Consider the following 13,189-nt stretch of genomic DNA (forward strand, 5'->3'; position numbering starts at 1 on the left):
TTTATGATCATGTTGACATTTATGTTTATATTACTGACATGTGGTGCTAATTGTATTTGTTTCAGTTGTGTATACTCATGACGACACCCTCACCCTCACCTACACATTCCAATATTCCTTCTGATGGTACGTCTAGGAAGACTAGACAATCCACTCGACTAAGAAGGTTGACTGCGCGAAGCTTGGATCAGCCATGACCTACAGTTAATGTCAATCCAGCCACTAGGAGAGGATCAGGCCCTCATAAAGAGAAGTTTCATAGTTACCTAAGAGTAGTTGCACGAGACAAAACTTCGATTGCGCACTTGAGTTGGAATGATGTACTAGAAACTCTAAAGAATCTGATATGGGGTGACATTTTGGTAAGTCCTTATTTCAGTTGACATTTGTATATGATTTCATATAATATTTTAACAAAAAATGATATGTCAGTAATTGTTACTTAACAATTTTGTTTTGGAGGCCAAATTCAACATCCCCGAGGGTGACAATGCGAAAAAGAAGATCATGTCAATGGTGGCTACTCGATGGAGGCAATTTAAGTCCTCCCTGACAACAAAATATGTTTACGGTAACAGTGACGGGCAAGCAAAAGATGATCCTTCTGTTAAGTATGGTATTGATGCAGCAACTTGGGCCGAATTTGCAAAAATCTGCCAAACCCCTAATTGGCAGGTTTATTTTACTACATATATACTTGTCTATGCAGCTTGTGAATTTGATAAGATATAAATGTTTTTTCTAATCCTTGCAAATGTCCCATTTTTTTTCAAAGGGAATACGAAAAAAGGCGCAGGAGATTAAAAAATACAATGACTGTCTGCACTTGTTGTCTCGTGGAGGTTACGAGCTTCTTGAAAAAAATTAATGGACAAAAAAAGGAAGACACGATAACAACAAGAATTTACTGAAAACCCGTCATTGTATATGGACCCACCATCCCCCATTTTGAGACAAATGAAGTGGAAGATGGCCCGCACAAAGCAATATGGCCAGATGACCTCTACAGTCGCCAAAGAAATATCTGACAAAATTGTGAGTAATTACCAGTCGCCGTTTGATAGTGCTAATTAATTAATTGTATAATAACAATCTTCGTTGGCTTTTAATTTTGTGTTTTCTTTTTAACAAGACTCTTTAGAAGAGCAGACCATGCAAAGCAGCTTAGTTCCTTTTGGACGTGAGGATATATTGAACACTGCTATTGGCCGACCCGAGCATCCAGGTCGTGTTCAGGTGGCGGGGACAGGTGTCACAATCACACAATACTTTGGTTAGGCCTCACGTGCCTCTACCACTTCATCAGCATCGATCATGCCACAATAGTTGGCTAAAATCATCGGTAACTTAAAGGAAGAATGAAGGAAAGAAGTAGAACAAGAGAAAAAAAACAGAGAAGAAGCATGGATGAGGATGGCAGAACAGGAAAAGCAACGCACTTTGGACACAATTAAATTGCATCACAACACTCACCCCCACTTCAGCCACAGGATATACAAGTATTAGCTGCAAGGGTAAGCATGAAAGGGAGCTGTGCAGCACCTGAGACAAATGCAATAGGTAAAAAAACTTCTAATCTGCATCCTGATACCGTGGGCCTGCATGTACTTGTCGAGCAGTCTATGCAACTAGTGGCATTAGGAAAACTGTATGACACTTCTAGCACCATACACAATGTGCCTTACGCAGATGATGTGGTTCGGGTGAGTGTTGTGAAAGTTTACCACGGTAATGCTCATGTCCATTTCCCAACATCAGAAATTAAGTTTGTGAGAGAAGATGTTGGCACTTTCGTGGGATGGCCAACACATCTGGTGAAACCCATATCTGATGAGGTAATTACTTTTGTGATGAATAGTAATTTTATTGACATTGTTAAATTGTTAGTTAGCGTAATTCTTTATTTTGTTAACCTTATAGGATTCACAAAACCCTCTCACCAGACCACTTAAATCTGCTGAGACGGACAAGGTAGTGGCTCCAGTTGATCCATTGGGAGAGTTGGTAAAGAACTTGTTCGAAATTTACCAAAAGCCAATTGAGTTGTCATGGGATGGGGCAAAATTTTGGATCGATAATGTCAAAGATGGATTTTTCATCACACAAGTAGATGTTAGTGAGATAATTTTAGGTTACAAGTGTTTGAACATCTCCATAATACAGTTGTGGCTTATGTAAGTAAATTTGGTTTATTAGGTCTTCCATTTGTTAACTGAGGATGTAAGTTGGTTAAAATATACCATTAACAATATTTATGTCAAATGTTTGAAATAGGTTTATGTGTGATTGGAGTACAAGCATAGGTTATGGATCACTGTATGGTTTCCTTGAACCTCAGTGTCTCCACAATACAAAGAACAAATGTGAAGATTGTCAACATTACATTGAAAAATAGGTAAAGGAATCACAAAAAGAAGTGTACATAGGACCTTACCTAAATCAGTAAGTTGAATTCATGTTGTTCAATGTCGATATCATGTGGATTATTGTTCCCTCAATGACATGCCTTTATGTTTTAAGGGCCTATTGGCAACTTGTTGTTCTGTGTCCATGGGACAATATAGTTGTCTAGTTTTGTTCTTTGCGTAAGAAGCCTGATGTTAACATCAAGACTGCAATGAACAGGTTAGTTTTAGTATCATAAGTCAATTGATGTATTACAATTGTATAGTACACAAACAATGATTATATACGTTAACTCTTAATTTAAAATAGTGCAATGAAAACATTAAGCACAACTGCAGAAGAAATGGCAGATCAACCTATGCCTTGGTGGATTGAACCAAAGGTACGTCATTATATTAAATTAATATAGCGATCTCCAATAACTGATGTGTGTTTCTTTGAAATAACTACCTTAAGTCAACATCTTGCATGTAGAGTCATGTTCAAACGAGAGGCTACGAGTGTGGATACTATGTCATGCACTGAATTTGGTGCATAGTCAATGGTGGTTTGAAGAATGAATGGATTAGCATATGTTTGTTATTAATGATTTACTTGTTAATGTCAGTAAACCTCACTAATTCCAATGTTTTTATGTACGCAACTATTTCATATTTACAATGTTGCAGTGGTTTTGTGATGGAACACCGCTAAGCAAAGAGACCATGACAACACTCTGACATAAATGGGTGGGATATTTTCTCCAGATTAAGAACTCGAAAGTTACAAGAATTTAGATAACATAGGAACATGTTTCGTTCGTACTAAACATTTTTCCAATCATTTACATTTGCGTTATTCATACTTATTTTATAATTAAACTTCATTTGATGGTGGGAAATTTTTATCTTTCCATTGCATGTATTTTTTTTTCCGATTGGTTATATGAACATTTGTTAGTCGATGAATACGACTAACTTTTGTGTATAAAACCTGTGTAAATTGTATAAAACTCCTCCAATTTATGGTTGTTTTGTAGTATTGTAATTAATTTTTGTTAAAGATAGGCAATAAATACTTAGTATGTCCCATTTTATGTGTTTAATAATCATTTTCTCTCAATTTCAAGTTAATTAAGCAAGTTTGTGAAGTGCTGATTTTCACCCTCTTGCTAAGCCAATATGTTGGCTTAGCGAGCCATCCACTGAGCGCAACACTCCTTAGCTGAGCGCGAGGAAGAATCTGGAAGAAGGATGAGTTGTGCATTTTCGCTAAGAGAAGGGTCATCCAGCGAAGCGCACCACTTCAGTCCATCTGCTGAGCGAGAAAAGCACGCGTTAAGCCGAAATCCACTAATAAGCGCTAAGCGGTTCAGAATTGCGCTAAGCGTGCAAGCACGAACAAAGCCACCTATTTAAGCCTGAAATCAGATTTTGAAATGGAAGTTTGGGCCTTTTCTTGGATCTTTTGCATGTCTAGGGTTTTCTAGAGAGAGAAAGGTCCAAGTTCCAGAGAGTTTGAGAGATTTTGCTGTGTGAAGACCTGCAGAGAATTGAGCTTGAAGAGGAAGTTGTCCTGAGAACTTGAGATGAATTTGTGAGTGATTGTGAGGTTCTAGAGGTGGAGGAGACATCCCCACCACTTGTATTTCTTCAATACTTCATCTTTCTTTTCTCTTTGGTGTAAAGGAAACTTCCCAGTTATGGAAAGCTAAATCCTCTGTTGGTTTTTCCTTGTAGGTACTTGATGTAAATACATGTATATCTATTTAATGATATTTTGTGTGTTCACTGTGCTATCAAAACTTCATTCTACCATGCTTTTGCCTTGATCACGTAGATGCATGTGTCTTTAGGATCATTCAACAGTTGAAACTGGTATGATTCTTAGAACTTGATAGGACGGGGCTAGTTTATATCACGAGGGATCGGGGTACGGTAACCTAGTTGTTGTATGTTTGTCTTAATGCGGTTCTGGTCGAGTTTAGTCCAACAAGAGGAATCTACGGACGATGCCTGATCAGGATTAGGCTAGACTATCATGAGGAATCGGGGCTTAGCATTTCAGGAGACACCATAGAACACATGAGCATTGTTAAGTAGAGAATATCCTTTTAACTTCAGGCACCTATTAGGAAGACCAACATGTTACCTACTTGTTTTTACGAATCATTACTCATGTGATTTTCCTTTTTCATAGTTAATTTACATACTTGTTCATAGTAAACACATCACTTTTTATACTAGACACCTATTCACTGAAGTAGCTTTGCCAAGTAACACAAGTTCCCCGAGAGTTCGATACTCGGTTCTTACCGTTTTATACTACTTGCACGATCCGGTGCACTTGCCGGAATCAAACAACATTACATTACATTACTTCATGGTTTGTTGTCTCTATAACCAAATTTATGCATTAGCTACTAAATGCCTATAACTATGGTGCTTTGGACTTAGACCAATGTGTAACACGAGTGAATTGACTATAGGAACTACTAAGCAATGGAAATACAATTCTTCTTTTAGTCTTGTTGTGCTTTTTACAGATACTACACTTTGCTCAAATGGAGAAAACAAACTTTTTGTTTGTGTAATACAAGCACAATTGTAGTTGCTTCTCTAATCTTAATCAATGGTGATGGAATTAATTCGACTTTTGCAGTCCACTAGGTGTGATCCTCATGCAATTTTTTTGTCATTTTCCCTCTCTCCTTCTGGATTTTTGGCAATGGAGATTGGGCTCAAGAAAGGTTCTCCTTCCTTTAATGAGGCTCGTGGAGCTGGTTTTACTGAGGAGAATGGAATTCTGGCTGACATATGTCAAAGTATCTTAAGCAGTGATGTTGTGTTGCTATTCATTTCTGATGCTGCAGAGGTTGGTTAATTGAACTCAGTGCTCAATTTTTTTAAAAATATTTTTCATAAAAGTATTAGAGTTGTTGATGGTATGATATCCCAATGTTTGATATTATAACTTTCATTATCAGTCAGTGCATAGTTCATTTGACATGCCAGTTCAGTTTTTACTTTGTGTTGTTTTCATTCATCATACATGTTTTTCCTCCAAATGGGATGCAATGTTTTGAAAATATTCTTGTATTGGTCATAAATATTTTGTGTTACTATACGTGTCTAATCCCACTCTGGGAAAAGCTTTTAGTTTTCAGAATAGTTCTCCATGTCCCGGTCCAGTCATTCATATGTACAAGTAGATTGGAATTGTATTAAGCAAGTGCCTCATAATACAAGATGAAGGATTCCATGTCTTTTTCCAGTGAAATAAAAAGTTATTGAATAAATAAGGAAAAACTTCTGAAGTGCTTAACCACTGCATTTTTTGTGATCGATCTCCTATTTTAAGGTTTACTCTAGGTAAGTCAACTCATTTCTACTTCATCAGAATTGATGTTCTTTTCGAGCCATACATGTAACCTTAACAAAAGATGCCTTTGGTCAACAACTAATCATATGATTTTTAAAAGTAAAAACTGATTCATTTTTGTGGAATGAGATGTTGTATCATTGTTTTACCCTTGAAATTTGCTTTTCTTTTCTACCTCAAAAAAGGATAAATAAGGGAGAATTATAAAAATATGTACTATTTTACTGATTCATTCTACTGTTTTATTTATATACAATTGTAATTATCAATGAATGTGTATATCTTTGTCTCCCTTTCACACACTCCAACTTTGAGATTAATTCTTTATATGATATCTAATTACTTTCCTGCCTTTCATGTGACTGACCTTTTCTTTTTGCAATTTTATTTTAAAAAAATAGATTGGTAGACGAAGGTCTGCACACTTGCTGAAGTACCCTGATGCTAAAGTAATAAGCCTTGGAATTGGTGATACAAATAAACCTATTCCTGTAGTCATAACTAATGCAATGTCAAAGGTACAACTTTGATCTCAACAAAGCTGATATATCTTTAATGCTTGGACATTGGGCAGTTAATATGGTCTTTTTTCTTTTTCTTTTTTTAAAAGCAATTACCATTTCTGTGTTGAGGTAGGAGATGTTTGATTACTGTTGAATTTCTTTTCTTTTCTTCATCCTTGAAATATTTCAGGAAGAAATTTTGATATTTTCCCCTTTTAGTTGAGTGAACATAAGTTTGTTGTGCACTTCGAGAAGTTTTACTGGAAGATGAAGTCATGGCTTGAGCCTTGTAACAAAATTGGGTCTTAAAATTTTTCACATTAGATCATGTTTTCAGGGTGTGTAGTTAACCTTGTATTGTATGCCAAGTAGCTTTTATCCATCGTTTTAATTTATATACCTTCTTTGAAAGCTTTGAGAATTGAGATGACAAGAAAGCTTTGTGTTTGTAATCATATATAAAAAAAAATGTCTCTGTAATGAGGGGTGCCAAGTGCCTAAGTTTAATCCTTGCAATTGATGTTGATGTTTACCGTTTGGGGGAATTTGATTAGATAATGACATCTCTAATATATGCATCCATTAAGAAGGGAACTTGCTTCAACATTTTATAGTGATCTTGGCATAAAACAGGATCATATATTTGTCTCAGATGGAGCAAAGTGTGATATATCTCGTCTCCAGGTTCATATGTCTTTTTTTTTATTATTTAAATATTTGATATCCTTCTTAAATCACCTTTTCTGCCTATCATGCTCTTTTAGCTAGACCACTTTTCTGATTTAGTTTTAAATATTCTCCTTTGTGGGGATGAGGGCTGCGGGTTGGCATGTTAATTGGGTATTTGCTACAATCAATAAGTACTTTGTGAATTGAACTAAATATTCTTCTATGTTCATTTTGTGGCAGATTGTCTTTGGGTCAAATGTAAAAATGGTTGTGCAAGACCCTTCATACCCGGTAATTGTTTGCTCTGTCATTGTTTAAATGATTTTCTCATCAGTTGCTTAAGCACTCATTTATGCTTCAATATGCCAAAAATGGAGAATTTAGTTTTGTTCCTATTGTTAAATGTCATTCATTTAATAGGTGAGATACTGACTGATTTTAGCCCATTCAATTTGGTTTATGCTGTATGATGCAACAGGAAGTAGTAGAATCACCAAGTTTCTTTGTTCATATAAGATAAGACTTGAAAGAATGATAAATATGTAGGTTTATGTTGTATCATCAGTTGCTTAAGCACTTATTTATGCTTCATAATTTGTTTCATTTTGAAATGATTAACATGTATTATTTTATATCTTAATACACTAGACATTGTTGTCCTTTTCATATCTGATAAACAAACAAATTAATAGCTAGTTATTTGATAGTTGTGTTGGAATGAGAACATTTGACTCAGGCTTTCAATACACACACATTTTAGAAGAGCGAGAATAACCATTATGTGACTGCATACCTAACTTTTGGCTGTCTTTTTTTTTCTCATCAATATTTGATTGTCACTCCATTTTTACAACTACTGAAATAATATAAAATTATTTTCATAATGAATTTGGTATAAAATTATTTTGTTCAAGTTACTAGCCCTTTATCTCTTGTAGTTGTTCTCTGTTATATTTGCATGCATATGTAGATTCAATTGAAATTATGGGCCCGACTGGCCTCTACCAGAAGGATGTTGCCAACTTTGCATACATTGAATACATGAGGTGTAATCTAGAAAATGGTTTCTTCCCTAATTTATGTTCAATTTCTCGACCAGACATAATTTTTTTCTGTTCTCCAAACAATCCTACTGGTGTTACGGCAACTTGAGAACAACTCACCCAACTCGTTCAGTTTGCTAAGGACAATGGTTCAACTTATGCAATGTATATTTCTAGTGACAGCCCATGCTCTATTATTGAAATACCTGGAGCTAAAGAGGTCAGTATATCCCTGATAATTTGATGGTTAAAGACTGGTCTCTATTTTGACTCTTTAACAATGACTATGATCTATAGCATTTGGTGGGTTCTTGGTTACAAACTAATTGCCACCATAACATGAATTCTTATGGCAGGTGCTACAACTTAAATTATACTTCATATCTGAATAGCATTTTACTTCCTGAAAATCTTGTCGTTTGGGTGATGGGCATTATTTACTTTAACCTAAATCATGAATCTATCCACTTGCACTGTGGTATATCTGGGAAGAGTTTGATTGCTCATTTCCTTACAATACTATTGCGACCCTAACCCTATTAAGATAAACTTCTCTATAAGCACTTATAGAAGAAGAAAATAAAAAGGAAAATGAATCAAGTTTTTTCCATAAGTTAAAATTTAACTTAAGCATCTTAACTTTTGGAGGAGTTAGATGAGATAATTTGTATAATAGAACATGTCAAACTCATGAATTATTTTAGTTGCACTATTGACTAATTTATTCAAACTATATTTGAGTGTGCTATTTTGCCTGCTACTGAATATTTTGGTAGCAGTAAATGTGTATCTGCTTTTGCAAGTGATTTCTATTTTTTTTCACAATACATGCTAGATATTTTGGATGATTAGTCTTTTTGGTATTTTTCCTGCTACTGAATATTTTGGTAGCAGTAAATGTCTTGCATGCAATTTAAGTTCAGATCTTAAAGTGTGTTGCATGCATTTTAAGTTCAGCAATGGTGCACATCTTTTGTATGTTGCTAGTAGGCAACTTTGAGTGAAGCTATATATTTGGCATTTTTTACTTGACAAGTTTTTTAGTTTAGCTTCATGCTTTGTCAACATTGGAAGAGGCCAAATTTACTCCGCAACATGCTTTCTTTCTTTGTCATTTTCAGATGGCTATTGGGAACCTATACATGTTGATTGAGATGGCAGTGCAAGGGGAGGAACGTGGATTTTCACAAGCCTTGTTTTCTGCCAAAGACAAGATTAATATCATTGTGACTCTGCTATTCCTTGTTTTTATCTTGAGGGTTATTACTTAGTTGGAATTGAGCTGCATCCAAAGTGTATATATCTGGTACCCCTTTCTTGAAAGCTGAGATTTTTTTCTTCTTTTGAAAGTCTTTAAATTTATTCTTTTCATTTTCATTAAATGATATGTCCTCCTTCTTTGTCCGAGCACACTAGTAAAATTTTGTTTGATAAATCTTATATCAATAACAAGTTTTGATCAGCATTAAAAACACGCACGTGCGCTCTGAATTACTGTAATATGTCAAAGAAAATAAAAGCTCCAATAAAAAAACATTTCTTCGACGATTCTGTTCACAACCGTCTTAGAATTCAATGTATTCTAAGACAATCACGTGATCAGGACCGTCGTAGACTGCGTTGCATTCTACAACGGTCTCAGCCACGTGACCGTCTTAGAATGCATTTAATTCTAAGATGGTCACGTGGACAGACCCGTCTTAGAATGCAACACAGATTATGACGGTCTTGTCCACGTGACCGTCTTAGAATTCAATGCATTATAAGACGGTCCTATGCAACCGTCGTTGATAACGTTACAACTTTTGACGATGACGATTATTAATCGGCGCAGTATGCCTCAATTAACCGATGTAGAATGCGTCTTCTGTAGTAGTGATTGTCACTAGTTTACACATACGGGAACCAAAATGGTTATTTATCCAATATTTTCACGCAAAAATATTACAAAATTTTATAAAATACATAATGTCATGATATAAAACTAAATATTCCAAAACATTAAATAAAAAACTAAATATAAAAGAATCCAAAATACTTAAGTTTTTACAAGTTACCGTTGTCATTTACGTGCATTTTCATACTTTGAAAATGTTCTATATTTTTTCTATGTTAGTGCTAAAAAATATTAAAAGGATAAAGTAGTAAAATTAGTACTGATTTATTTTATTTTATATTATATTTTTTATTCATTTCTAAAAAAAAATCTTGTGGGAGCAATACCTATTTTTCTATAGGAGCAAAAATAAAATTTATTACACATAGATAAAAATAAATTCTCCCTTCACATAAATCCGTCATTGATCATAACATTGATGCAGAGTATTCATCAGTTGCATTAATAACTAACTTTTGTTAGAAAATTTGACTAATTACTACCTTTAGTTGGTCTAAATGTACTCTCAATTATGTTTTTTTATTCACAAGGTTTGAACACCTCAATATCTTACTTAAGAAAATTGAGTTTACTTGTAGCAAGGACATGTTAGTTAACCACTTGAGACTTTTTCTAACACACTCTCTTTGAGTGTATTCTACTTAGGTTTTTGTGGGGCCGAGCCTGCCGATTTATTATATATCTTCATTTAAATTGTGAAAAAGATACTACTATTAACTTGCCCTAACTCTATAGCAACACTTTTGTGTAGAAAATCAATTGTAGCAACCGAGGGGAAGAGTAATTTCAACATTGCACCCATTGTATATATAGAAAATTTCTAGCTAGTGCTTTTCAAAAGTTTTAAAACAGGGTCTCCAACAGATACATAGGATACAAAAGAAAAAGTTGTATACGACCGAAATCATTATTTATGTTAATTTCTATGCGACCAACACATAAAATAGTATGACCAAATATGTGTTATTATGGAGAAGCGTGGTTAATGCGATTTGACTTGAGCAGCTTGATAACCGACATCACTGAAATAATGAAGAGGAGAATGAAGCCAACGAAAGAGACAATAAGGGCAGCACCACCTCGGTTGCAATAGGTTTCAAACTTGTCACAGATCTTATCCCACCTTGCGTGTGAATTACCATTCTTTCCCAATTCAGACATGAATGTTGCTGCACCATCCCCAGCTGAAGCCAGAGCCATAGTCATCTTCATCCAAAATTAATTATAAGCAAGCAGTTTTCATACAGTAGCTAGCTAGTAATTTAAATTTAAATTAAAAACATTTGACGATAAATAATAATAATAGTAATAATAGAATTTAATGGTCATGTATACAGTATAAAACATGTTTACATGTTGTTCAATTATAAATCTATGACTTTTAAAGTGAACCAATGCAAAATATTTTACTCTTTATGTATATAACCTTAATTTTTTTCCATAATAATATTTATAAATATTCAATTTATCTTAAATATAAGATGTATGCATAATGGTAAAGATGATATCATATAATATTTAATATTTAATATTTTCTTTACCAAAGAAAAAAAAAAGTTTATTAAGTATAACAGTTGTCTATACCAAGTAATTTAAAATTATATCAAATTTTATAGCCCTGATTTACTTAACAGAACTCATGATGAAAAATGTGTATATAAAAAGTTATTAAATAAAGTAATAAATTAGATAAAAATTAGTATTAAAATAAGTAGATTATTTTCATCAATAATAATAATATCATTCAGTACCATATCTAATATTGCAATTAGTGCAAGCCGGAGTCCTTTGTAATCATATCGGGGTCCTAATACTTCCATTACTATCATCACCAAGTTATGCAGACTGGCATTTCCATTGGCTATCACAAAGAACCTACATATCATCCCACCAAGTATATATGCATGTCAGGATATGCGTAACATTTCAGTTAAAGCTAATTAAATTTCAGGTAAAAACAAAAGGAAATTAAAATACAATCATACATATGTATATAATAATTGAAAACATACACAAAAGCTGGAGTTTGGTTAAACTTTGCAGCAAGAGTGGCTGTTATTGGAGTGCTACCGACGGTGGCAACTACGAAGCTTTTGGTTTGTTTGTTAAAAGTCATCACAAGTGTGGCAGAAGCAGTGGCAAAAAATGCAACCATTCTGAGGGACAAAAGAACCCAATCCTTCTTTGGCTTATGTGTCTCTTGAGGAACTGCATTCAAACCTATCTCCACTTTCTCTCCATTTTCTGAGGCCATTGTGCAATTAATAATAAGCACTAATTAATTGCCAACGTGAGAAAATGATTGGCGGTGGTGATGTGCAGATTATTAGGGGGAGTAATGGGTTATTATATATAGATAGGGATAGTGAAATTGGTCAACCATATCATTTGGTAAGTCTAAGAAGCCAAGTGAGGGTTCTTTCTCAGAATTTCTTTGGGTGGTATAACCAACAGAAAACTTCAGGTGGTTGTTGGTTGGTGAAGAAATACGAGAGATTAATTGCGCCAAAATAGTCCATTTAACTTTCACCTTTTAGTTTTTGGGGACTTAGCTTAATTTAATAAAATCTAATATATTATTTTTAAAAATAAAAATAAGTGTTTTTAAAAAATACTGCACAGTGTACACGTTCAAAAATATGAAGGAAGTTTAAATTTAAATATTGTTTAAGAAATCCAACTCGTAGGTGTAATGATGGTTGGCATAATTAATTACTAGGATTTAAAAGGTCATATTTTCATTATTTTGTTCTTTTTTATTCCAGGATTAGTGAATTTTAAATAAAGAGATTTTACCTTCCTAAACTTCCTAATCACCAAAACATAAGAATTAATTAATGGATCATTATCTCATTCTCTTAAACTTTCCATGATCCTCTTCTACTTTACATAAGAATTAATGGACCATCAACCTCGGTGAGAGTCACAGTATAATTTACATATTGCCTATTAACAAGAGAAATTTGAGAATCAAATTAATCCAAGTCGCAGCTAATGTGAGCAGAAAGTTTTATTAAATTTGTCAACTCTTATCAAATTTTATTAATTCAACATTTGAATTTAAAATTCTTATAAAGTATATTAAATCTACAAATTTCTTTTAGTTAAAAATACATTAATATTTCATCATCCCATTTTATTTTATTGTGCAATATACTTTATCTACACTGGCAAAATTATAACTAGAAAGAGGACTAATCAAAATAAGTTGTGAGAAAAAAATAATAAGTTATGAGAAAAATAAATATGTGAGACATGTATCAAGGGAAAGGGAAATGAAAAGCAAATCAAATCTAGTTTTCTCTCTTAAA

At 33.8% G+C, this 13,189-nt stretch overlaps 1 protein-coding gene and 1 long non-coding RNA gene across 2 annotated transcripts; one reads left to right on the plus strand and one right to left on the minus strand.

Annotated features, from left to right (window-relative positions):
• The first annotated feature begins 6,259 nt into the window (after positions 1–6,259).
• LOC121173640 (uncharacterized) lies at positions 6,260–9,304 on the plus strand. Its single transcript, XR_005888873.1, has 3 exons — positions 6,260–7,229; positions 8,038–8,201; positions 9,103–9,304. It is a non-coding gene; the product is annotated as an uncharacterized lncRNA (long non-coding RNA).
• A 1,355-nt stretch (positions 9,305–10,659) lies between these two features.
• On the minus strand, positions 10,660–12,200 carry LOC100792043 (CASP-like protein 1B1). The gene is made up of 3 exons (XM_003546510.5): positions 11,891–12,200; positions 11,630–11,753; positions 10,660–11,084 (listed from the first exon to the last, which is right to left on the minus strand). Exons 1-3 carry the CDS (start codon positions 12,130–12,132, stop codon positions 10,845–10,847), a joined length of 606 nt encoding a protein of 201 aa, XP_003546558.1. The 5' UTR covers positions 12,133–12,200; the 3' UTR covers positions 10,660–10,844.
• Positions 12,201–13,189: the final 989 nt, after the last annotated feature.

This window comes from Glycine max, chromosome 15 (assembly GCF_000004515.6).
Source record: "Glycine max cultivar Williams 82 chromosome 15, Glycine_max_v4.0, whole genome shotgun sequence".
Classification (NCBI taxonomy): Eukaryota; Viridiplantae; Streptophyta; class Magnoliopsida; order Fabales; family Fabaceae; genus Glycine; species Glycine max.

Bases quoted from the DNA above. Each gene is read 5' to 3' on its own strand.
- LOC100792043 (XM_003546510.5), bottom strand. From the start codon at position 12,132: ATGGCCTCAGAAAATGGAGAGAAAGTGGAGATAGGTTTGAATGCAGTT. The intron at 11,754-11,890 runs GTATGTTTTCAA...GATGATATGTAG, and splicing joins AACCAAACTCCAGCTTTTGT to GTTCTTTGTGATAGCCAATG. The intron at 11,085-11,629 runs GTACTGAATGAT...TTTTGGATGAAG, and splicing joins TAATTGCAATATTAGATATG to ATGACTATGGCTCTGGCTTC.